The sequence below is a fragment of the Lagopus leucura genome, unplaced genomic scaffold, assembly GCF_019238085.1.
Source record: "Lagopus leucura isolate 7727_CA_CO unplaced genomic scaffold, USGS_WTPT01 Super-Scaffold_100159, whole genome shotgun sequence".
NCBI classification, from domain to species: domain Eukaryota; kingdom Metazoa; phylum Chordata; class Aves; order Galliformes; family Phasianidae; genus Lagopus; species Lagopus leucura.
Genome location: NW_024962335.1, coordinates 18,562,895 through 18,588,901, shown reverse-complemented (window position 1 = coordinate 18,588,901; position 26,007 = coordinate 18,562,895). Strand labels below are relative to the sequence as shown.

The 26,007-nt window shown below is 41.3% G+C and overlaps 1 protein-coding gene across 1 annotated transcript in view; it reads right to left on the bottom strand.

Moving 5' to 3' along the window:
- Positions 1–23,378: 23,378 nt before the first annotated feature.
- AKR1D1 (aldo-keto reductase family 1 member D1) overlaps positions 23,379–26,007 on the bottom strand; it is a 34,168-nt gene continuing 31,539 nt past the window's right edge. The window contains exon 9 of the mRNA XM_042889475.1: positions 23,379–23,540. Coding sequence (XP_042745409.1) covers positions 23,498–23,540 — 43 coding nt within the window. The 3' untranslated portion in view covers positions 23,379–23,497. The remainder of the gene's footprint in view (positions 23,541–26,007) is intronic.

The following is a 26,007-nucleotide window of genomic DNA, read 5'->3' as shown; positions in this document are numbered from 1 at the left end:
TTGTGGCTTACATCTATAGGAAATCCCATAAATAAATTCATCTCTGGAGTGAGTTGCTGCATTTGGTTTACTTCCACTTTCTTACCCTTTTGTGGGGAATAGAAGGATTTTACCAAAAACGGAAAGTTTTCATAAGCAAACTGGTAATCTCATCAGGAGCTTCATGAACTCAGTGGATGTGGATATGGTTAGCTATGGATAAGCACAGTTCAACAAAACCAGAAGGTAAAAGATGCATTGGAAGGGGTAAAACATCCAGTTAGTTCTAAGACTTTTCTAACTCTCTTTCTCTTTCTTTCCCAAATTCAGATCTGCTCTGGCTCCCTCAAACCACCAGTATTGCTAGGTGTCATTGGGATTTGCTGGGATGCATGTGCTTTTTGTTGAGCGTTTGTCAGATCTCACATTCCTTAACCCTGAAGCGTTCCTGTCTGGTTAGTGAAATCTATCTGAATTAATTCTACTGATAAGACTGGGGTATGAATTTCCTCTCTGAATAACAGTCTGAGGGTCTCACATTATTGAATCACAAGTTTCTGACTTGGGAGTGGAGGCGCACATGTGTGCGGGCGTCTGAGATGGACGCTTGCCATCACTGGGCATAAATATTTCCTCTATAATGCAGAATACCCCAAAGAGTTTCAAATGAACTGCATCCTGTCTCCATCTACACACAGACACAGGGGTCTGCCATTATACCTTTTGCGGAAACCACATTTCCAATTTGCCCTTTAAAAAAAGACACAGCACATCAACTGGTTTATAACAGAGCAAACACTGTTTGTTAAATCAGGTGCAGGTAAACAGCTCATTTCCTTCCTGCTGCATCATTAAACCTTGTAACTCAAAATCCGGTCATTTCACATGGCTTAGGAGGTTGGAGGTAGGTGCCTGTTCTTTAATGTCAAAAAATGCTATTGCTTAGAGCATTTTATATTTTTGAATGCTTGGAGACTTCTTTGCTAACAAATGCTGGTAAACTGAACGTAGTGTATTTTCTTGCTGTTTGCAGTGCATCTTCCTCAGCTGTCCAGCAAGCTTTCATGTCAGGGGTGCCACAAAATGAAAGCATGCTGTCTCTTTGGATAGTAAAGTTCAAAGGGAAAATCACCCTAGAACACTGCTATAAATTCATTCTTATCTTTTGATTCTATTGCCGTATGATTAAGGACTGTCCACTGATATGCAGTAGGAAGTGAGGAAGATGATGGACACTGATCTATACAGAGGAATTCCTACTGGCCTTAGTCAGCACAGCTGGCTACAGTGCATTTACTGGAAAGAGGTTCTGGTGTCTGCCAAGTAGATGAAGTTGATGTCTAGACATCCAGAAAGCCCCATGTGGTTTAAACTGAATACTTATTTACTCACCCCACAAACAAACAAACGGTATCCCTACATACGGGGAGAAGAGTCTGATAAATGCAGCTATTTTCACTGCATGAGATTTGTAACTCTTATGGGAAGCAATAGTTTTTGCTTCCTGCATGTCTAGATAAGAGTTCATAGGCAGTGCTTCAATATAGCATTGGTAACTGTAGTCTGTTCTGACAGTAAGAAGCAATGGTTAATTAATACTGAATCAAACGATGGTTATGGAAGGGCTGCTGACAATCATATAATTTTCTCATGCATCAACATCTTTTTTTCTCTGGTTGGACCAAGCTTTCCCATTTCTTTATTAACTCGTGGGTTGAGTCAGTCCAAGTGAGTTGCATAAAATTTCACCCAGTGAGTTTTCTAACACGATTACTTAACTGTGGTTAGCAATAGCCTTAGTGTATTTTTCCTTAAAAATCATTATGTTCCAGTATGGCAGGAAGATTTTCTCTCTAAGTGAGACATTTCTTTGGAAGCTGGTATGCAAATTGTTGACCTCTAACACAAAAAACTGCTGCCATTTAGGACCTTCATAACTAATGCCACTTAAAACATCCCAGCTAGAAAAGCTATTGATGTGATAACTAGGAAAGACCTCTGTCAGTACCTAAAAATAAGTTGCAGTCTATTCAGCTCCAAGTTCACAGCTGAGAACTGCTAGAACCGGGGGAGCCAGGTTGGGTACAGCAACAGATGGAACAAGTGGATGGACCTCCTGATCAGTGAGGCAGCAGCAAACTCTACCACCTTCCAGCTGGCTAGTGGCAGTGGAACTCTGGCCAAGAGTGTAGGTAGCAAAAGAGCAGGAGGCACAAGTCACCCAGGCTGCCATCTGGGTAAATAAAGGCTGTTGTAAAATGCACGGACAACCCAACAAAAACTGTTTCCCCATCTTATTAATAGAGGATACTTAGGCATAAAAAGTCAGATGGCCCGATTTTGAATGTTAAACAGATGTTTCTTGTAGGGAAAAGTCTTTGAGAGAGTGATTTGTAGCATTTACTGACCATAGGACAAGATGTTCCTCACCTCCTGCCACCAGCAGTCCTAAGCTGGGAGTGTGCCACAGGGTTCGAGTTATAGTGTCACTACACTGATACTGAGTAGAGTTTGGGAGTTCTAAATACAGCAATTAAAATTCCCTTTGACATATTTGTGAAAAGAATGACAGCACTTGAGGAACGAAAGGAAAAAAAAATAGTCTTCCCATGGTTTTTGGAGTAAACTTTTCAGTCTTCAGATTGTCTTCATTTACATTGTATAACAGAGCTCAATTGCAAATCCAGATGAAAACTTAGAAAACTGACTCAAATATTGGTGTTTTTTGTTTGTTTGTTTGTTTGTTTTTCCACAGAGAGCTGACTCATTAAATTTTGAAACGATAAAACCTTTGCCAGGATGCTGTTGACATGAGTAATAATTAGAACAATTATCTGCAGTCATTTATTGGTACTAAAATGTAGGTGTTGAGATGGCCATCCCTGATAGCACCTCTATGAAAAATATTCTTTGAAGAAAAAGGCTGAATCTGGAAAAATTGAAATTTACAAAGGAAAATTTTAGATTTTTGACAATTTCTTCCCTCCTTCCCAAGTTTTCAAGAAAGAAGAAATCTGATGTTTAAAAGCCAAATTGGAAAAGAAAAAAAAATATATTGTGTCCAGAAATCAAAAACCATAAACATTTAGCTGCACTGTGCCTTGAAACTTAATATTCACATCTGGTCCCCTTCAAAGGTTCTTGGAGACAACAATTATGCAAGTGTAAGCTGAAGACTGAGGTACATCAGTTCCTCTGCCATTTTGGTGCTTTTGGCTGTTCTTTACAAATTTGCTTTGCCAACAACTAAGTACTCCTCATGTGGATTATACTCCTCATATAGGATTACATGAGGAAAACCCTCATACTGTAATGTAAGGAGCAGAACCTGGGATTTGTTTAACCAGTGTGCAGGATTGATATGAATCTCAAATCCTTTTATAACAGCTCTGGGATCTAATCATGCTTCACTTTCTTTCATACAAGCATTTCGTTTTCTTTCTTCTCCCTTTTTTTTTTTCTGCTAGGTTTCTCTGTAATTGATGTAAATTTCTTTTTCTGTAACTTATTCCTTTCTTGTATAGGGTACAAATGTGTCTTTTTATGCAACTTTTGCTACAGCATCCTTATTGTCAGAAGGAAAAGGGACATGTTAACGTATTCTTTTTTTTTTTTTTTTTTCAGAAGACATTTGTACTACAAGTAAAGTATCAAATTGCTTCAGTTTCATATTAGCATGCACAAACATTCTTCTATACTAACCCTGACTGGACAAAATACCTTTCGTCTAATGAAATCAATCATTGCATTTTTTCCCCTCATTCTAGCGACAGAATGTTTAACAACATGTAAGCCTGAATGAGTGCTGTACACAGACACCTGTCCTTATATGCAACAAACCTACTGATGAAATTGCTTCTGTTCCCCCTCATTGGTCTTCATGTTCACGTTGTTTGGAGGAGCGAGCAGACGACAGCACGCAGAAAGGCCCCCATTTATTGTGACTGGGGATTAACACCTGGTTTTCTGCTTCCATTAGAAACCAAGCCCTGATAATAGTAGGGGTTGTGTGTGTGCTCAGAGCAAAAACGACACAGTGCTCCTCCAGCTGAGCAGCTCTGTAATTTTTTTTTAAAGTATTTTCAGTTACTCAATTCCTTCTAAGAGAAGCTTCACTCTTTGCTTTATTAATTGTTCTAATTTTTTTCAAAGCTGAGTGAGAACAAGTCCTGTGGCTTAGGTCACGCTCAGAAGGACCTTATTTGCTAATACTCCTGGCAAACAAATTAGTGAGTGCCCGTTTACTGAATGAACTGATAAGGTTTCCCAGTTCACTATACAGGTATTGAGCTAGTGGCTATGTCTGGTTTTCTTTTGTATAAGCAAAGTTCACAGAAGTGATGCCGCTGATCCGTATTCTTCCAAGTGCTACTGAAACAATGCTCTGGCCACTTTGCTTACAACTCTTTTCAGCTGCTTGGCAACAGGAGTCCATCGAACATCAGGTACCTTCGGAGAGCACTGAAAGCTCTGTAGTTCATGCTTGGTGCCCATACCAGACATACTGTAGTTCCTACTGATGCTTCTGGTTTCAGTGTACCTTAAAAATATGTATCCCTGTGTTTCAAAAAGACTAGCCTGTCATGCACTTAAGTGTATTTAACATGCCATGGGCATGGTTTGAATTTTAGTACCTTAGCATTCTGCAGTTCCTTTTCTTTTAGCTCTGACCATTAAATTCAGATCCTTCTTTAACTTCTCTCCCTCCCACCATGGTTTTAATTTCAGTATTTCCTTACCTTTAAAAATACAGATTGTATTACACTGATTCTGAAGTAGTGTAATAGGCACTTTTTTTCCTGAGTGCCTGTAAGTGGATGTTCACGAAGCTATGAACATGTATGGTTTGCTTGCAAGTACACTGTAGTGAGGACTTTCACTTTAGCCTAATAAAACCAGAGCATCTTTGATTTGGTTTCATTATCAAAAAACTCATTGTTACAAACAACATTTCAGTGTGAATGAACCTGAAAGCATTAGGGAGCTCAGAATAAAACTTCAGATAAGGAGAGAAGACAGAATACAATGGTTAACTCATCTCTTTCAAAACCTGCAAGGAAGGGACTGGAGCGTGTAATTACACGGAGTGAGACTACTTGTATATATTTTCCAAACACACCTAACGTCTTATGTTTCCCCATTTGAATAAATGAGTATCTGAAGATGAGTAAGGGATCTGTTAAATCCACTTCGTCTCCTGATTTTGGAATCTGAAAGTTTGTTTACTTTGCTTGGGGACAGAAGGAGTATTTTCTGTCCAGGATCCCCCTTTGCTCCTCCATCTTTCCCAGAAAATGTTGGGATTCCCAGAAGAAATTCATAATTGTGGAGCAGCTCTCACAATGCAGCCATCTGCCTGCAGCTGATTTTCTTGGTCGGAGGCGGATCTGTGCAGGGGCTCTCTTTGCAGACATGCCCATCCACAGCAGTCTGGCGGAGCAGAACAGTTTACTGGAGAAAACGCAGCAAAAATCTGAACCATCACCCATCAATCCTCTGCTTTGCTTTGGGGCAGGCATTGGAGGCCTTGCAGGTATATTTGAAAGGAAAACCCCTAGCTTATGGTTATTAGGGAAGCTGACTGAGGAAGGCTGCTTGTTCCCATACGTCTTTGTGTCATTCCTACCCCAGACAGAAACCACCCCACCTTCCCTCCTGCCATTCAGTTACTTTGGTGTCTCCTCAAATCTCTGCAGCCATGGTTTTGCTTCCTGGAAGCAGGAGCAAGAGAGTGCACCATGGGGTTGCCCTGCTGCAGTGCGTTCCATGGAAATAGATTAAGACAAAGCAGTCAACAATAATTGCAAAATAACCCTGCTCTGAAATCAAGCAATCTGCCAAAGAGCGTTTATGAAAAAAAAAAAAAGAAAAAAAAGTAGGAAAATCAGTACTCCCAAACAAGAAGCTTCCTTTCAAAGTCAGAGTCCAGTGCAGCTGCCACAAACTCAGACATGCTGCTCTTCTTCAGCAGGCTTGAGATCTCAAATGCATGATACCCTTTTGGTGTTAGCACTGTCTTTGTCACTGGCAGGGCCATGAGGTGGTGCAGGTCTGAGATACGGCACCATGGGAGATGTGCTATATTTGGGTCATTTAACTGTCTTCTCTGGGTCTGCCCTCCCAGACAAGAGGGAAGGCAGTGTTAGCAGGAGGTGCTGCCTGCTGGAGCACAGGGTGCCCTCTGGATGGCAGGACCTTGGCTCTACCAAACAGCCCCACGCCCTCAGAACAGAAAACTCAATGTTCTGTATTCATATGGCTTGGAACAAGCAGATATTTCATCACAAACTGTACATTTCTAAATGGATCTGTCTTGCACAACATCACTATGCATTCAGCAATTCACTCCAATTATCACTTTATGACATTTTGCATCTGCTTCTGTTAAGGCAGTGAAGTTACTGTATATTTTCTTTGTGTTGTTTCATTTTAAAACAAATTGTTTCTATGTCTGGCTGTCAACAGCTGTGTTTCTCATTTTATGCATTTAATGTACGCTCATTTTCTGCAGTGTGTCCTAATGCTACAGCTCAGCTTCTAACTTGAGACCACAGAAATCTTTCAATTAGGCTCTTCAAGGTTTTTACCCAGACTCATGGAATTTAGTCTTGATTAACAAATAATGTATCGTAACCCCTGGTAAAAGCATTGCAGCTCTTAGAGGATTTTCAGAGGATTTTCTCAGCATGCCCAAAAGCTCTGCCCAGAAAAACTGGTACCTGTGGGTGACATAGAGGGCTCCTGAGAGTCAGCTGGTGTCACCCTCTCCATCCTTTACCCAGACACTAGTGTCAGCAGCCAACCTCAGGTGGGATCACAGTTGACCACAAAGTTTCTGATGTTGGCATTTTCCTACTTTCTTTTTTCCATGGTCATCAACTCACTTTCTTAAGTGTGAAACTGGTGATTTCTTGTTTATTTTTCTCTCAAAGTTGTAACTGTAGTAATTAACCTGGCCCTGGATGCTGTTGTACAGTGCTACAAACCTGGACTGGCTGGCATCCTTTGACAGTGACGTGTAGTGACTCAGCTGCTAAGCGACTGAGCATTCTTCTATGCTCTGCATCACTCTTCTGCTGCTTTAACAGCATTCAAGGCAGTACTTAACAATTAGCCATATGTTGATATCTGATTGCTTTAAATATCCCAAAAAAATGCCTGGGCAAACTATTATCAGTTTCGACCAACTCAAAGATTTAAGTACCTTGGGTAGAAAAGTTGAAATGTGTCTATGTGAAATGCTGAAGTTTTCTCACATTGCTGCATGTGCCAGCAATGTATGGTAGCTGACAGGCTGCTGCCAGCAGAGTGGCTTGCTTCACCAACCAGCACCAGTACAATACTCTATGCAGAAAGGCCTGTGCGAAACACCAGTAATGTGTAATTTTCAGTACTGAGGAGGACATGGGCACCTCAGTTTTAAAATTTGAGCTTGTTAAAGTATTGTTTTGAGACTAGAAACCAGCACAGACATATGTTGCCCTACAGAAGAGATGCAATGCTGTGAATGAATGTGGGGGTGACAAGTCATGCCGGTCCCTGAATGGTGTTGTGTCAGGAGAGCTATGCTGACTGGCCCATGGTGCGGTGCGGGTTGAGCCTTGTAGGCTGCTGGTTGGAACAAAGGCTTAATTCATGTTTTTTCTTCCTCGAAGGGAGCAGGAGAAACATAAGTAAAATGTAGCAAATACTGTTGTGAGACAAGCCGTTGCTGTTCTCTGAAAAACAAGTGGGTGAGGACTCATTTTTGGAGATCTTTTCAGAGCAGCAGCATGGTAACCAGCTCTGTTGCCCCAGGGGCGGTCGCTGCCTCAGGAACACTGAGGACTGGAATCAGCTGCCTTCTTAGAAGAGGACGTGGTGCTGACCGTGTGCCACAAAACATGGCTGCTGTACAAAACCACAAGCTGTTTCCCACTCAGAAGCAAAATGCTTAATAGTAGCTGTTTCTGCAGTAATTGGAAAAGTTATTCCAATTCCCGTTTTTCTGGAAAAAATATCCCTGCCTGCAACTTGTCTTCTTGAAGAGCAGTTTGGAAATCAGGACAGCTAATCTGACAAAAGCTCAGAAGCCATTGCAATGAAACTTATTCTTTGCTCAACTGGAGTCAGAACAACACGGTCTATTACTGAGTGGTGGTTAGCGAAAAATCAAATTATACCACTTATTCTAATTTATTGTATTACACTTGAGATTTTATTGTCAAATTTTATTTCAAAGACCTCTCCCTCACCAATGGTACTAAGAGAAACACTTGGACATGTTAAGGTTGACATGAGAGATGTTACAAACTGGTGTGACTAGACAAGAAACTCAACAAGATATGGTACCTGTAGCCATGGTGTATATTAAACTGTGGCTAACTCTTAAAATGCTTTGTCTACAGTGCAAGAACAGATCCACTGTCATCTGAAATCTTATATAGTCATCCGAAGAAGTGGAAAAATAGGTGTGTCTATTACGTATTTCTAGGAAATTACCAGTGATACCTAAAAGCAGTGCAGCAACTCCAAAGTCTCCTGTGAAGGTGAGGTCTCCGCTGCTCTAGGGGCAAGAAGCACATGCAGGAAGAGAGATTTCTGGTCAAAACCTTGCAGTCTAAAGGAGTGTCCTTGTACAAATCTGCAGCAGATTCATGTCATTACAGTGGTGCAGCTTGACAGATGTTATTTAGCCAAATCACCCACTTTCTCTGCCTTTGCTGCTGTGAAGTTGTACTTTGGCATTTGCTTTGCGAATATGCATGAGCAGGAACTGTGTGGGAGGATAGGAGGCACTGATCCGATCACTGTCACTGTTCACTGTATGGGCAATACAGGAGATCCCTGACATAAAAGTTTACAAAGACTAGTCTCCAAAGTCCTGTAATGGGTTGAGATGAACCAGACAAAGGTGTGACATGGCAGCCACAGCATTTTTCAGCAGTATGCTCTGTCAAACCATCAGTGGACATAGTTGTCTGAGAGCATTGAGGATGTTGGCCTGTACTGACTTGAGCATTGCAAAAAGGGGAACTGGAAGAAAGACGGATCAAGCCCAGAAGAGGCAAAGTGACAAGCTTCTTTTCTCTACTTTCTCTTATGGACAGTATCTACTTCCTTTTATGGACAACATCTGTTTCCTCTTATGGTCGAAAAACATCAGCTTGAGTAAAAACATCATCTTGAGTAACACTACTGGTTGAAAAACACTGGTTTGAGTAATTCACTGAGGAGGAGGCATGATCACCAGAGATCCTTGCTGAAAACTCCTGGATCTTCTAGAACACCCTGGCTGTGCAGACATGAGGGGGTTGCAACCCAAAGTGTGGTCTTGGGCTCACCATGTAATGGTGAGCAGGCACATTTACCTCTCTTGACGTACCACTCATGGACCAAGACCCCTGACTCAAGACAATGCTGGATCCAAGGAATGGCAAAATCTTTTTTCTCTCTCTTTCTTCTTCTTTCAGTTTTCTTGTACTCCCTTTTCTTTGGTAGCTGTTTCCTAATTTTACCAGAAAGTGGTTGATAAGGAAATAACACTTGCACCAAGGTATTCTTATTTGTAACACTGTCCTAGTTTCAGCTGGGGCAGAATTGTTTTTCTTCAGAATGTCTGGTATGATTCCATGTTTTGGTTTTCGGAGAAAAACAATGTTGATAACACGCCAATGTTTCTAATTGTTGCTGAGCAGTGTTGTACAGAGCCAAGGCCATTCCACTTTCTCAGCTGCTACTAGCAAAGGGCTGGGGGAGCCCAAGGAGCTGGGAGGGGACAGAATCAGGACAAATGTCTTTAACTAGTGGAAGGAATATTCTGTACCATATGATATGATGCAGAGAGAGAGAAGAGGGTTGGGAGTTCATTTCTCCCTCTTCCACTGCTTGGAGGCTAGCTGGGTATTGGTGAGCAATATCTAGTGCATCACTTGTTATATACATTTATATATATATATGTATAGTCATAACTATTATCCTTTTTCTTTTATAGAAAATTTTATAGAAATTTTATATTAGAAAGTAGTTTAATCTCAACTGATGGGTTCTTCTTTTTATTTATTTATTTATTTTTTTGCTTTCTGATTCTCTCCCCCATCCCACTGAGTGAATGACAGCACGGTGCTTAGCTATCTGGCAAGTTAAACCACAGCAAACGCTTACTGACTGTTGTTAAAAAGTTATCCAGTTTTGCCTCAAAGTTGTTGATTATTGTTAGAAAGCTCAGTAAATTGCCTTGTATTTTTTCTCAGTCATTGTTGTGACCCCATCACTCCAGCAACCCTACTGAGTAGGGAGTGCCCAGTTTGGGGGTTTCCAAATATTCACCTCTCTCACCAGCCACCGAGTGGGACAAGAGAACAATCATTTGCACTAATGCTTATTCCAGAGGTGCACTCACATTGAAGAAGTTTGGTTTGTGTATACAAACAGCTGCTAGAATAGTCAAGCTGACTTGAGGGACAACTGCAGTGCACAGAGGACTCCTTGTTGTCAGCATATGTGGGCTTGAGCCGTTCTAGAGGGTGCCTGTGATCTCAGATGTGAAAATGAACATTCATTTAGTGTCCAATTGAAAGGTTAACTCCAGTTGACCAACCAAACATATCCATCAATAGAAAACAACTGATAATGTTTTCTATGGTTCATAGCAGCAGCACTGACAAATTTCACCACAGAGGACAGTTCTGTTGATTTTGGCAGTGCTCTTAAACCATCGAGAAAGTAGTTATTGCAGTAATTTTTAGTGCTGATTTATTTTAGGGCGGTTAGTCCAATATTTTGGAGCTCAGTAGTTAAAATAGTGGGAAAAGCATGGCAGCGCACTTCTTGGAACTGGATGAACTGTATAGAACTTCACTGTATTTCTCATACCTGCCTACGTGGTTGTTACTGCAGATGCCTTAGCATACAGTTCCAGTGGTTTCTTACAAGAGCATCAGAACAAAATTATAAATGGAAGTCAGGAATCAATAACTGAATGTCAAATAGCCTTAGGCAAGGTCACAAAAATAATTTGGAACATACGGAGTTATGGACTTGAGGTTTTCTTATATGTATACATCTGTATATGTGTATTCTTTTATTATATATATATACACGTATGACATTGCAAGTAATGCCTCCTATTTATTTTCATGAAAATAACACATACACGGAGCGCAATAGCACTGTTTGATAGAGTGAATTCTCAACTACAAAATGCTATTTCTCAACGTGATCACCACCATTAGCTGTGCATTTTCACCAGTGATGAACAAGAGCCTGCTTATAAAAGTCTGCACCAGTGGAGGTGACCAACTGTTGCTATCGCTACTGCTGAAACACACCACTCACCAGCTCACTGTGTTGACATCCATGGTTTGGTCTTCATAAATATTCAGCAAATGTCAATGAATGTCAAGGGGTGCCATTTTTTTGTGCATGGAGGGATTCATTGATGCATCTTTGCTTCATATGTGCTTCCGTGTCATGCTCCATTCTGTTAGACTGACCCTCTGCTGTCATCGGTCGCACAGCAACATAATGTAATGTAATACTGATGGGAAGGTTCATCCTCTACTGTCATATACCCAACATCTATCTCTGACATGGCAGGCAACTAATTAAAATAGGAGGCATTAGTTCTGGAACAGTCCTTGTATACATACGTACACATGTACCATAGAAAACCACTAAAGGAAATCGTACTATGTTAATATAAATTCTGCAAGAAAACGGAGGAATTTCTGTTTCAGTATTTTGCAAAAATGTTTTTGTTAGACTGCTGCATCATATCTTTAGAAGTGACTTATTCTGAATGTGCCAAAGCCCATTAACTTTTCATGAGGCTTTTCAAAACAGGATTTAAACTTTTCAATCCAATTGCGACATATTTTATTTGAATACACATGCTGAAACATAAAATGATGAAAACAATTATTCCTGGAAGGTATTAAAAGGTTGATCCATATGCATAAATTAAATTAGGGCTCTGGCAAAGGTGCATTACAAGCAAACAGATGCAGTATAAACATTCTTTCGTATTCCTCTAGCATCTAGTGCCAAGATCCTCTAATCATTTTAAGTCTCTTCAGACTGTTGCCTGCCTGTACTCAATTACACAAATATTGGGAGGTTAAGGAAATCATTCAGAGTGCAAAAGTGAATGCTTGAGAAAGTCACAAAAGGAAGGTCAGCACAGAAGACAGTGAAGGCTGCAAGAGCTGTGGTCCCAGGGACTGGCTGTTCAAATGCATGAACAACAGGAGAAACCTTAGGGGAACTTCGCTGCCAAGAAGTCTAAAGGCATTTCATTTCAACAGCACATTTGTGGAGAATAATTTTGCAAAGACTTATAAACTGACCAAATTGGGAAGGTTTTCCTGGGATTAGCAAAAGATTCAGCCTTGCCATGAAAACTACTTCTCTGCCAGACTTGATGTTCTGCTACAAAGCATACTTTTCCTAATGGAATAAATGTTACCAATGTTTCTTGGATATTGATGTTGTTAAATAACAACAATAACCACACCAAAACAGCTCTCCAACATGGAAAATTTCTATATTTACACAGGGCAACGCTAGCTGAAAATCAAGGTGCCAAAACAGCAGGAATGAGGCAACCCATCAGTGGTCAGCATTACCTAACTACTATGCTGTGGACATATAAGTATGTATACACTGGAGTAGGTTGCCCAGAGAAACGGTGGAAGCCCTGTCACTGGAGACAGGATGGGAGTAGTTCTCACCTGGTGCTCAGTCCAGCAGTACCCACACATATGCCTAAGCCTCTCCCTGAAACACCATTGAATACAGGGCTAGCTGTCCCAGGCAGTGAACAGCATGAAAACCATGCAGGGGCACCCGGCAGCAGGGACAGGCACCCAGCTTTCCCTCCCATCATCTCCTCCTCTGTGATAGACAGAGAGCACCGCCGCCACACAAGGGTGATAGATCCATGAAGCTCTCATCAGCACACGTAGGCTTTTACAGCAAATATAAGAGGAGTCTGAAGTTCTTGAGTGGGGACTCAATGCATGTTTTGCCCAGTGTCTTTGGTGTCTCTCTCTGTAGCACATCCTCCACAAATAATAGAATCATTGGGTTGGAAAGACTTCTAAGATCAACCGGTCCAATCACCACCCCCCCCCCATACACATCAGTGCCACATCCACATGTTTCTCGAACACTTCTGGAGACAGTGATTCCATCACTTCTCTGGAAAACCTGTTCCAATACCTCACCACTCTTCAAAAGTAAATCTTTCCTAATATCCAACCTGAAACTTCTCTGGCACAACTTAAGGCCATTGCATCTTTTCCTGCTGCTGTTAGCTGGGAGAAGAGGCTGTCCCCCACCTTGTGACCACCTCCTTTCAGGTAAGAATCATGTCCAAAGTGCTAACTGCATGAAGAAGAAGCAGGGTGCTTGGAAACCATATGAAGATATAAACTGAACCAACAAGAAGTGAGGCAAGAGAAAACATGGACAGCCTAAGTACTGGGTGGACCGTGTGCTCTGCAAATCTGGATTGGCATAAACTAAAGCAAACAAAGGAAGCTGTGGAAAGTTAGATGTTTTAGATTTTCAAAATACAACTCTTTTATTTCTTTGTTTTATTTTGAAACAATTTCCCCTTAAGGACTGTTCCTTCATTTTAATTTGCAGAAGGCTGACAACTCATCCGATTAAAATTTTTTCCTTTTGCTGGAAATAATTTATTTTTTTCTTTTGGCTAGTCCAAAGTGATCTCCCATATTCATCAAACTCATTTTAGTATAACTTTCCCTCACCATTTCAGGGCATGACCCAGCCTAATATCTAATGGGTGTTTAGAATAAAATTTCTCCAATAGGCAAATTTTCCCATAGTTGTTCCCTTTCATTATTTTTGCTGGATGACCTGATCTGATCTAACTGGTGGTTTGTGTACTTTGGAAGCGTAGGCATCCTGCTTTCTCTAGTGCTCAGGCTGTGCCCTCAGATGACACAAAGTGGAAATGGTGTCCAACTCGATCTGCTCATCACCAAAACATGGTGCTGGAAGCAACCAGGTGAGTCACTGAGACCAGATCCCCTGTATGGGCTGGCAACATCTGCCACAGATGTTTAGTTCAAAGGACTTGGTAGACTGTGTATGCCAACTGGCTCAAAAATCTTCCCAAAGACCTCATGACAACCCAGAGGTCTGTGGCAAAAGACCCAGCCCAGCAGCTGCTGTGTGTTATTTGAGGGAAACAAGAGGGAATGAGGGCACCAGGATGGCTGAGTCTGTGTTGGACAGAGGAAGAGGCATAGACTGAATGGCAGCAGGGGAAGATTTAGTTTAGACCTCGGAAAAACATTTTGTACCAACTAAGCCTTGCTGCAAATTGCTGAGATTCTCAAAAATCTTGCATTTACTAATATTTCTCAGAAACTCATGGGGACCTGTGAGTTAGTGTTGCAGGAGTGGCTTCTGTATGACGCTGACATCTATGTGGTTGTTGGTGCAGGCAAGCACTGTTGTTGAATGCAGCCCTGAGAGTCTGTCCAGGGGCATTACAATGTTTGGCCATCCTGACACCAGCAAAATAAATCACTCAGAGTTAGCAATCCATCTGTGTGTGTGGCTGGGAACAGGAAAAGGAGCTAGTAAATAAGACTGGATATGTTATGGCTAGCTGTCTTTTGTTCTATTTGATTACTTGAACAGATAGATGGCTGCTTACTTTAGGCTATTAGGCATGTTTGGTATACATACAGATTCATGGACTTTAATTTGTTATCTGATTTTTTTAAAAAATTGCTAGGATTACACTGAGTATTAATTAATATTACAGGACTCTGCCTAATGGGGTATGAAAATAGAAGTGAATACCAAAATTCCAGGCAAATGCAGTCCCCTCTGCACTCTGATATGATGCTTCCTTAAATTGCAAGATAACACAGACTCACAAAAGATAAATGAGGATAAATGGAGTGATAAAGGGAATGGCAACGTATCAGAACATACATAAAGAAATAAACATTTATAACTTTATTGCACATGAATTACCAAAGCTGAAAAGTTTCCAGGCTGCTAATTGTCCTTTGAAGGATAAAACTCTTTTGTGGAGCTGTAGCACTGTAACAACATCCTCGCCCCCTTGTTTGGAAGAGGAAAGTTTTATTGAAGTACTGAGGGACGAATAATTTTATTTCACAAATGAACTAGAAATGCAGAAAACAACTAAATGTAGGCAAGTCCTGAGAAAGAGCTCTTCTCAGTGATTGTTCAGAGACATGCACTGTTCTATTCACAGGAGGTTCATACAAAACATTGCAGTAACTACCAAAATACAACTTCTAATGATGTTCACATAAGATACAGGAGATGCAAAAAATGAAGTGCATGTGCAGTGAAGTGAAAGTGAAGTGAAGTGCAAAATGCAGTGAAAGGAAAGAAAAAGAATGAGGTTGCTTTGCACATTAATTTCTTCTGCATAACTCTCTGCCAAGAGCTTTCAACAAGGAGCAGCTCAGAAGAGAGACTGATCCCAGCAGGACTGCAGTCTGGGAAATTACATCAAAGCATGGCGTTCCCTGGGCAGGTGGAAAGTCCCATCTTAGTGTGCCATAGTAGTTATAAATAGGCAAGAGCAATTGCACATGGGACCCTGGGAGTGCTCTTTGGGTTTCCTGTTACAAACAGTAGGCAGTTAAAGACAAGCAAACTTTAACCCTGATGATGGACTGAAGTGCTGAAAGTAATTGTTCTGAAGGTTGCAAGAATTGTCCAGCACAGACTGTTGTATTTGTCTAAACTTACCACATAGCCTAAAGAAGCAGTGGGAGGAAGTCTTCAGATTTTCTGAGAACTCGTTCTAGGACACAGAAAGTGTCAAGAAGATATTTTAGGGCAGGAAGAAGTGAAAACCGTGGTCTTCTATGATCTTATCTTACACTCTGCTTAAAAACTGTGGAGAAGAGAGCTGGTTAAAGAGTGGTGGAAATTTTATTTTTCTTGCTGTATTTCAAAAGACCAAATAACCATTGTCCAAACTTTCAGAAGGGAAGCCTTCATGCTTTTCTTTAGGAGAGACACCACTTGGAAATGAGAGCCTTCCTACAACCAAAACTTCAATGTTTAATTTGCGGATTGAATAAACTGAGGATCATATCTTATCTCTGAACTTTCTTCTGATGCTTGTGCTCTTTGTAGGCCCTCTGAGGTTCTGCTGCCCACCAGAGCCCTAAGTGCAGCCTTAGAGACACAGATATTGCTGGACCAAAGCTTGATGTTGTGGTGATGAACACTGCACCATCCAAAGCCTCCACCCTGCAAAGCAAGCCATACAGTAGTGGAACAGCTTCTACCTCCTGCTTTCCCACACTGGGTAGGATGATTTCCAAAATAACACCTAAACAGCCCAATACAGACTATGCATTCAAGCCCGCTCAAGGAACTTGGAGCATTGAATTTTATTTATCTCGGACTTTTTATTAACTTCCTGCTTTCATTTTCAAAATCTAAGACAGCTGCAAATTCCAAGACACCTCACCAAAAGTGAGGAAAGAGTGAGGGCTATGCCTATACCACACTACCGTAAGGGTTCAGATTCATTCACTGTCTCCTGGTGTCACAGGGGCACATCCAGGGCCCCGGCCAGGCACTGGGGTTGATGCAGCCCACTCAGAGCAAGCTGCCTCCTGAGCAGCAGTAGCAGAACTATGCAGAGGTTGCGCTCCTGCAGGGCTACCCTGGGACAAACTCAATGGCTAAAGCACGCTGTTTCAGCTTCCTCCACTTGGGTAGCACGTGAAAGTCCAGGGGGAGAAATTTATTTCATAGTGATGCCGGTAAAGGGCATGAATCATTTATTGTTCCTTCTGTGAATATCCCAGCCAGGTGACTAAGGCAGATATATCTACTGATGACCCAGAAGGAGTTGCGATAAATTTCATGAATAGGGGAAAGAAGAAAATGAGTCAAAAGCGTGTATGGACTTTTACTTTCCATGTTCACTTGTTTTCCTCACAGCCTGAGCTCCAGCCAACCTAGAATTTGTCTTGGGGCTTTTTTCCACCTCTTTCCTTTCTCAGGCCAGGGTAACTGAGTATAGCTGCACCTGTGACTTCTTAAATTAGCAGTGCATAAGCTCCCTGTAGCCTCTAGGTCTCCCATGTGTGAGGGCTTGGGTGGCCTGTTTACTTTCCAGTATTTTTCTTGTCCTTGTTCCAGTTCAAGCTGCTAAGGCATGGTTTTGCTGGCTTTACTACACCTTTTCATTCCCTCAGGTAAAATGTTTGCACTTTGTGCTTGCTGGGGCATAGAGGTGGAAAGAGGAAGGAGGGAAGTGCTGGCTGAAGCAAGCTCGCCTCAGAGGTATGGGCCTGCTGAGCTTCTCTGGGGGAAGACAGGAGACCTTCTGCTCCCTGATCAGAGGATGGGCCTGTGAGACTGGAGTCTGAGCTGTTTTCTGAGGAAGGACTGGGTGACAGCAGTAGTAAAAATATCCATTGGTTTTGAAAAGAAAAAAAAATATTTTGGAGGACAGCCAGTAAAGCTGTGGCTAATGCTGAGCTAATGCAGAGGACTTGGGTGCTGTTTTATTGTTTAAGTCCCACTGAGTTTCTCTGCCAGGTTGTATCTGCTATACAAGTCTTCAGCTACTTAGTGCTTTCTGCCTGGATGCCTGAGGGGTGCTGTGCATGTCTGTGGCAGAGGAGATATTTAGGGTGCATAGAGAAGCTGGCAGACCCTGTCTCATCATCTCCCTCTTGGTGATGAGCAGCAGACCTCTGCAGAAGGCTGGATTCTGCAGTCCTAAGTGTCCTCTGACTCCTGGCTGAAAAGCTCAAAATCTGTGTTCTTGTATAATTATGGCTCTGGGCTTACCTTCTTAGAAATGTTCTTTTATTGAATATGACTGCACAATATTAAGTCTAAGCAGCCTGTGGTCCTGGCCCCAAGCAAATCCCTCTGAGAGTTCAGTCATCTAATCCCATGTGCAGCATGCAGAGTGAGGTGGGAAAGTTCTCATTTTCCCACAGCATTCCTGCCTTGCTGCCTCAGCAGTATCAGGTACAGTGGTATCATGCACTGGCCTATATACAAGCTGCTAGGTTAAAACTCCAACAACCTTATTCAGCTTGTAGCCATGAATTCTGGAGAGTGGCCCTACATAGTTAAAAAGTCATATCTTGACTGATCTTAATGCCCTTTGATTTCTCAGAATAGTTCATCGTTCTTGTACTGCAATAAAAGTTGTAAATAGAGAGGTGAATGTATATCCCTAATTATATAGTTTGAAAAATGAGAATTGTGCCTCTCCCCTTACCATCCTAAAGTGGCCAGTCTTTGGAGCTCTCAGCTGCCTTCCTTGGCTTCCCCAGCACTGTTTTTACCCCTTTTTTGCATTGGTTCTGCCAGAAGCTATATTCTGTGGGATATGTTTTGCCTTTACATGGAATAAAGTTAATCCTTCACAGGGTTAAAATGACTGAGAGACATCCAACATTATTTCTCATACTTCCTCTCTCTTAAATAAGTAAAAAGTTTTTGTTTGAAATTTACATTGTCTAGAACAGCCTATCAGTGTTTCCAAAGCAAAAGCTACAAGGAATAAATACTTCACATGCAATGTTCTTTTTAAGTGCTGAGTTTTAATGGAGTTGGGAAATAGCTTGGAGGAGAGACCTTTTCCTGGAAGTGGTCTGTACTAAGGCCTTTTTCTTCACAGGGTGGGAAGAAACCAGAAGAATGGGAACAAGTGGCTGAGAGAGAGGGAGCGATTGCATGTGAAGGGGGAGTCTTGCTTGGCACGTAAGTTTAACCAAACTTGTTATTTGGGCAAAGTATAACTATTGCAAAATAAACTTGGGAAAGAGCAGAGAGTCAGGATGGATGTGTTTGGCTGGAAAGAAGGTCAAAGGAATGAGGTTTGAAGGGGGCAAGGTTAATTACGCAAGGTCAACGGCTAACAAGAGTGCTGGAGCATTTGGGTGGAAGATATTTATTTGGTGGGTGAAAATCAATGCCTTAGTTCAGACAGATCTGTAATATCTCTGCAGCCTGTTGGGAAGAAGTGTTTGGCTACTCCAAGCTATAGAATTTGTTTTCATTATGGTAATAACTTATAGGCATGCAGAGAACTGAGATTCACGTTTACACATATAGTGATGGACGGGGTATGCACATCATCTTTTCCAGTACATAGAATTCTCTTTGATAATATAAATGGTGTCGTGTCCAAAAGAAACAGCAAAGAGAACAACTTGCATAGCATAGGAATGAGCTATAGCACGAAGGGGAGGGGAGGAGGATGGGAGGAAATCTTGATTCTTTTTCTGTAGGAGTGTTTCTCAGTCAGTAATGAGAGAGTAGAGAGAGGACTGCACTACATATCTCCTTCTTCTCAAGTGAACACATTATATTGATCAGTTACTGAGTCCTTCCTGTTTTTGCCCTGATGAATTTCTTATGCAGTGTTGAAAAGCTTGATGTGGTGGATGGAGAAAGATCCCATCCAAAAGTTTATACAGCTTGGTAATTGAATGAGGTGAGATGTGTAGTTTTAAACCGTCATAACGAACCTCACTTGCCCCATCAGTTCTGTGTTCTAACTGCTGAGTGAATGGAGTTATGACATTCCCCTCACTCCCTGCCTTTCAGCCATCCTCTGACAACACTTTTAATTGCCTCCAAGTCTTGCATGCCAAGTAGACCTATTCTTGAGCATGGGCATGAGCCTAGCAACTTGATGGTCTCTGAAGTGGAGAGCTCTAGTATACTGGGGAGGATTTAGTGTTGCTTTGTTTTAAATGCTAGGCCTAGGAAAAAAAAATAGAAAAATAGTAAAGCAGAAATCCTGAATGGCATGGATATTTCTCGTATGTGACAAACTAGACTACTTGTTTTCCTTCTACATTGTTTCTTCCACTCATCTTGAGATGACTGTACCTCCCAGGGGACCAGAGGGCAGCACTGGCTTATTGACTAGGGGTATGAATTTCTGATCTATGACTTAAAAGAACCTTTCCAGATGTTGGAGATCCATTTTCAAAGTTTCTTAAGTACAGATCAATGAAGAACAAAGCAGACAAGCTTGGAGACAAGCTTTCCCCAGGGTCTGCCCTGTCTTGGGAGGACTATGCTGGTTGGATTTAACTGGGAAAATGTAAAAGGAGGAATTTTTCTTGCATCAAGAGCCTGGGGCCTCTGTTTTGTTTCCCTGTATTGATGTGAGCCTTGAGTCAGCAGAGTGACTCCTGACTTTCATGTGCCTAGATTTTTTGCAGGATCCTATCCAGTGTCTTAAGCACCCTGAACTAGCAAAGCTGCCTTCTTGTTACGTACAAGGCTACTATGAAACTTGTTCTAGATCATTGTGAGCTCTTGTGCCACTTGTGGTTGTGTGCAGATTTGTCCTGAAGCAGCACTTTGCCGTTGCTATATTCAGTGAATTTGGACAGATCTGAGGCCTCCATCCAGGTAGTTTTGCAGTTTACGGAGCAAAAATGGAGTAGCATTGAATGGTGCCTTCTCTGCTGCATGTGTGTACACACGTGTGTTTTTATTTCCACCTCTTTCTTTGCTTTTTTTTTTTTCCCCATTTGGTTCTGCTTTGCATTTTGTTTGCAATGTGTTGTGTTGTTGTGAGTATTGCTCATGCATGTTGAGTTAAGGTTCCCTGAGGAGTCTGTCTGACACTAAAAAATTAAAACAAACTCTTTTGGTTTTTGGACTCTCAAAGCCCTTTATAAGCTGGGTTTTTTGCTCTAGGGGAATAGGAAGTTGGGAAGGACTAAAATATGGCACTGCTGAGAAACAATTAATAGAAAACTTGCGCTAGTGCCTAACTGTGTGCTGATTACTCCACTCTAAAAGGCAAATGTGTTTTCTGTTTAGGTCACAAGTGAAATGAACATTTTGAATCTTATTCCAACCTGTCACTTTCTTTTCCACCTTCATGTTTTCCTCTAGCTTTATGTAATATATCCTGTTTTAGTCTTCCTTGACCTGAATTTCATTTCACTTCGCAGCTACAGGAAGAGTCACTAACTATTCAGGTTACTTATGGTAACAGCAAGTGAGTTTTCCCAGTATAAGTTTTGATCTACTCTTGCCATGTGCAATTTCTATTAGAGCAGCAGAGGCTTGAGGCCCCCATGCTTGGCTTTCTGGTTGGAGCTGAGCAGTGGGCAGTGCTGAGTGATGTGATTTACACCACACAGTGTGCTCAGTATGCCTCAACTTGCCAGATGGGAGCAGATTGGATGTGGGGCTGGAGCCTGGGCTTGTCTCTTTTCTTTCTGTTTTTTTTTTTTTCCTCTCTCTTTTTGTGCACTGGCTGGTGGAATGTGTTTCCCAAGCCCCCATCTGCAGGCTTGTTTATTTTTCCCTCCTTTGAGCCTTTTATTTGTAGAGTAAGATGGAGAACAATGGGGAGCAATGGTCTGAAACTGAGCAAAGTGAAGGGGAAAAACTAGGCTAGACGTCAGAAGCAGTTTCATAACCGGTGGGAATGAATATGGGAGTGTGTGCCCCTGGGAAGAAGCTGAATATTTGTCATTGGATTCAAACTAGGCAATGTGGAGGAGAGCCCTATTAAAATAGAGGCAGGGGAGGCAGAGGGGAAAAGGATTTGCTGGCACTGCTTGGGCCAGACAAGCTCTCACATCCATCCTGCCTGTTCACTCAGTACAGATTGATGACCTGGATTGTGGGCTGTTTCCTGTTAGAAAGACTTCAGTGTATCACCATCTTTACTCACATTTACAAGGTCATATGAAGGAGCTCTGTTAGAACCCAGAGTCATGCCTAACTTTTGGGAGAGGATGTCTGGAAGGGCAGATAGCTGAGAAAAAGCCAGTATGATCATTTAAGCTGGGCATTGGCTGACATTTGCAGTGTACAAAACAAGACCTGTGCCAAAGCTGGCCTGAATGCTGGCTGTGTCCAGAGACCTGCATCTGGTCAAGTTACAGTGCAAAAATTTGTACAGTGCTACTGTTCGGTAGCTGAGCCTTGATAGCTCTATTTAAGGTTTGTTCTTATGAAGTAACTGTTAATAATGAAGCAACTGGAATAATGTTACGTGTGATGCTTACCTGTTCCCCTTTGGCACTCTACATTTTTTGCTTGGATTTTGACCAGGCCCTCACTTCCTGTGAGTGGCAAAGCTGCACTGTGATGGTGGTTCATCCTGCAGAGCTCCACCTGACCTTGGGTATGATGTAACACCAGAAGACTGAATGTATCTGTTCCTTCTCCTCCTTAGATCTATCCTCTCACTCTCTATGGTATAAGTATGTAATGGAATAAAATGGGAATTGCCCTTGGGTAACTTCAAGCATACAGAATATGCCTTTGCTGTCACAGCTTTATAAATGGATCTGTAAATGATTTGTAAAGGCTATCACCCTATGAGCGGTCTGGCTTCTCTAGGGGCACCCACTGAAGTTGTTGGGCTGTCCTGGCACGAGATCCATTTGGAAGAGCTGTCTGTTCTTTCTGGGAACTAGTGTAGCAAACAGCTGCTCTGAAAGAATTCCGTATTGTAGGAGTTAGTTGTTGTCATGCTGGTGTCCATGCTTTTGTCCATGTGTTACAATCAGGGACAAGATAGAAGGAAATGTCTAGGCTTCAGACTACTTCCTTCTGTCTTATCTCTACCTCTTTCCTGGACCAGCTTGTTCTCTGTGATCTCAAAGCATGGTCAAATGTGGTATTTAACAAAGACAACATTCTCTTCATTTGGAACTTAGTTTACCAATTCAGAATATTCTTGCTTAAAAGCTAAAGGACTGCAAGAATTCCAAAGTAGAAATTTTATTTTGTGATTCACAGTTTATGGAACAAGAAAGAAGGTTCAGGGATTTTTATCTTAAGGAGATAAGGCTCTTGCAAAGTATTTATGATAGTGCTAGGTTCAGGATGGCTGTAAGATGCATAAGCAGCATGCTATGCAATACCATCCTTGCATAGCAGCTCAAATGTAAAAACACAGTCTGGTCTGTGATTCAGTGATGCTCCTCAGCTGAGGTAGAAGGGAAATGAACGTGCTTATGTGTTTGGGCCTGAACTAGTTGAATAAAGTGTCAGGAAATACTCTGGTCAGGGTAAAATATGCTTCATTCCTTGCATGAATGGATACTTATATTCACATGTACACAGACTTGAAATCCAATTACCTCCCTGATTCTTTCACCTGAGCTGTGAAAAAATACGATGGTGCTTTACATCTACTGAAGTAGAAACTCTTGTTTCACATCTAATGGAGAATGTACCCTTGAATGAAGATTTTGGTTTGAATGAATAAGTTTGTTCTTGAGAGATGCTCAGTTTTATTTGTTGTCAGCATTGCAAATTCAGTGTTCATGGTGTTAAAGCCTCTTAGGTCAAAAACCTACATTCATCAATTTACACAGATCTGCTCTTCAGCATAAAAAAGCAACGGATTAGACAACAAGAGGTAGATTTCATAGTTTTAATGCTGATTTGAACAGTCTCCCAGAAAAAGGAAGCACCAAACATTGGGTCTCTTTCAGCCAAATCTCATGTTGGATTAGGAACCTGCCTGGACGCTTTGTTTTCAGTATTCGTCATTGAAGGGATATTCTGGATGGTCACGCCACCTGTGGAGAGGTCAGATTGAACAAGTGAGTCTCCTGGGATATCACATCAGTGATGTACTCATGCTGTGCCGAGCAAAGCTCTTATCTCTCTTGAAGAGAGGAAGCCTTAGTGGAAGACCATTCTGTGATTCTGATACTGTCTGCCCTGAATAATCTTCCCTGCAGAGCTGACAGTACACCTGTGCATTTAAGGAGAGGATAGTGAAGGACTGTTTTTTCAGGTCTATAAATCACATTTCAGATCGAGGTCTAGTTGGTTGTTTCTTCAAGTAGCTCCCATATCCAGACTAAGTCTGGCTGTCCCTGTTCCTCAAGACCCACTAGCTCAGCTGAGGTGCAGATGCACTGCCAGATTAATAGCACCAGTAGCAGAGTGTACGAAGAAGTTTTGGGATGACTCCTTTCAGAAAAGAAAGGGAAATTCATGGTTGCATGCAGCAAAGGTAGAGGCACTTCAGGCTCCATCTTAAATGCTGCATTCTCAAGGAAGATGCATGGTCCAGGAACATTATAAAAGGCAAGAGGTAAGTTCTGAGGGTAAAGTGCAGGTGAAAAATAACACTGGTTGTCTGCTAATGGCCAATGTAAGAGAGAGGTAGTTGAGTGAGGAAGTGTGGGTTTTAATGTTTTTTATTTTTATTTATTTTAGAAGATGGTGCTAAACCACAAGTCCTGGCTTGACAAACATTTTCCACTAGCAAAACCTAGAATTTTTGAAGAACTCTGTCAGGTGCACCGTGGCAGCTGGTTGCCTTGCCTTACAACAGAGCACAACAAATACTGGCATTTTTCCCATACGTGAATCGTTCCAATTTGAGAAGGATACATTTCACAATATTGAATTAACTGACTGGAAGACATCAAGCATTTTGAATTGGTTGCGTCAAAACATTTCATTCTGATATTCAGCCAAGATGAATTGTTTACACATTAACAGATTGAGATGGCTCAAAAAAAAAAAAAAAAAAAAAACCACTTTGTCATGTTTTGATTTCAGCATAATTTGACAATCTCTCAGCCACCACTGTCATAATATCTAGTTTCCATCTATGGAGAATGCTTTCTACTCAGATCACATATGTTCAAAGATCAGAGTCCTCTTGTGTACCAAAATGATTCACTCAAAGGAGATAAGGAGATAAGGTAAGGAAGAATGTCCTCTCAGTCTCTACTATGGACAAAATAGATTCAGCAGATAGATTAACAAAAATCTTGCCAAAATAATACTTTTAGATTTCTCCAGGGATGAAGAAACCATTTCAGACTAAGACTTTCTGGACTACACCTATCTCTTTTTTTTTTTTTTCTTCCCTGCTCAGATGTCTAACTTGCTAACTCATTCCAATTAGTGTAATATCCTGTTCCAATGGGCTTACTCACACTATCAGAACAAAAGATTTGCACATGGTAGCTGATAACTGGAAGAGTCACAGGAAAGTTGTATTTTTCCATTTGCTGGTGTTTGAGTTGCAACAGTGGAAGGCTTTCCACAAAGCTAGCTAACCAGAATTTTTTTCTATATGGTGGTTTGACCTCCTCAAATACCTATTTCTGAATGAAATAAGGCATCTGTCTAGGCTTGTAAGTCATCTGTTGCAGCATCAATTCCAGATGCTTTAGTTCAAGAACATATTACTGGGTACATATAGGTTTAATTGCTCCTTACATAGCAAAGTTACTTTTCCAATAAGTTATTTAAGTTTAAGTTTAAGATTGAGGCCAGACTGTACTGTAGCACTTTCCCCAAACATGGCACTTCTGTGAAACAGAGTTGCCAGTGTCTATCCCACACATGCTGCTTTCCTCGTCCTCAGTAGCCTCCTGTGACAAAATTTAGTCTAATAAAGCAAAACATCTCATTTGTTAGCTTTAGATTAGTGACCTTGTAAGTTCTCTTCCCATGGGCATTTACCTCCTCTAATTTTGCTTCTGGAAAAGGCTCTTTCTGCACTAGGGTTACTTTTAATGTATATTCTCACTAACAAAAGTTAAATGATGTTCTAACTTAACCTGGCCTTGTAAAATCAAATGATTTCCAATACCAAAACTTTCGTAAATATTTGCTAGGCCATTTGTGAGAAGCTTTTTGGAACTAAGTGCTGCTAATTAATTGGAGGCTAATTTAAGTTGCAAGAAACTAAAGCTTCAGAGCACATTGCAGAGCTTAGATGTGAAAGATGAACTCTATTATGATGCTTTTAACTTAGTTAATATTTTCTGTCTTGTTTATCACAGTAAGTGGTTTATTTGTTCCTTTGCAACATTTTCCCTATCTTTTGAGCAACAGTCAACATTTTAGAGGGCTATTGATGCTGCTGTCCTGCTTTTTGTTATTATTAGTGTTTGAGCACAGTGGCAAGATGTAGATAACCCAGGCTAACAAGAGAAATATATCAACATGAATCCTTTTAGTGTTTGGCTACACACTGAGTGCCCTGAAAAAGGGAAAGCATAGTTTGGTCACAGA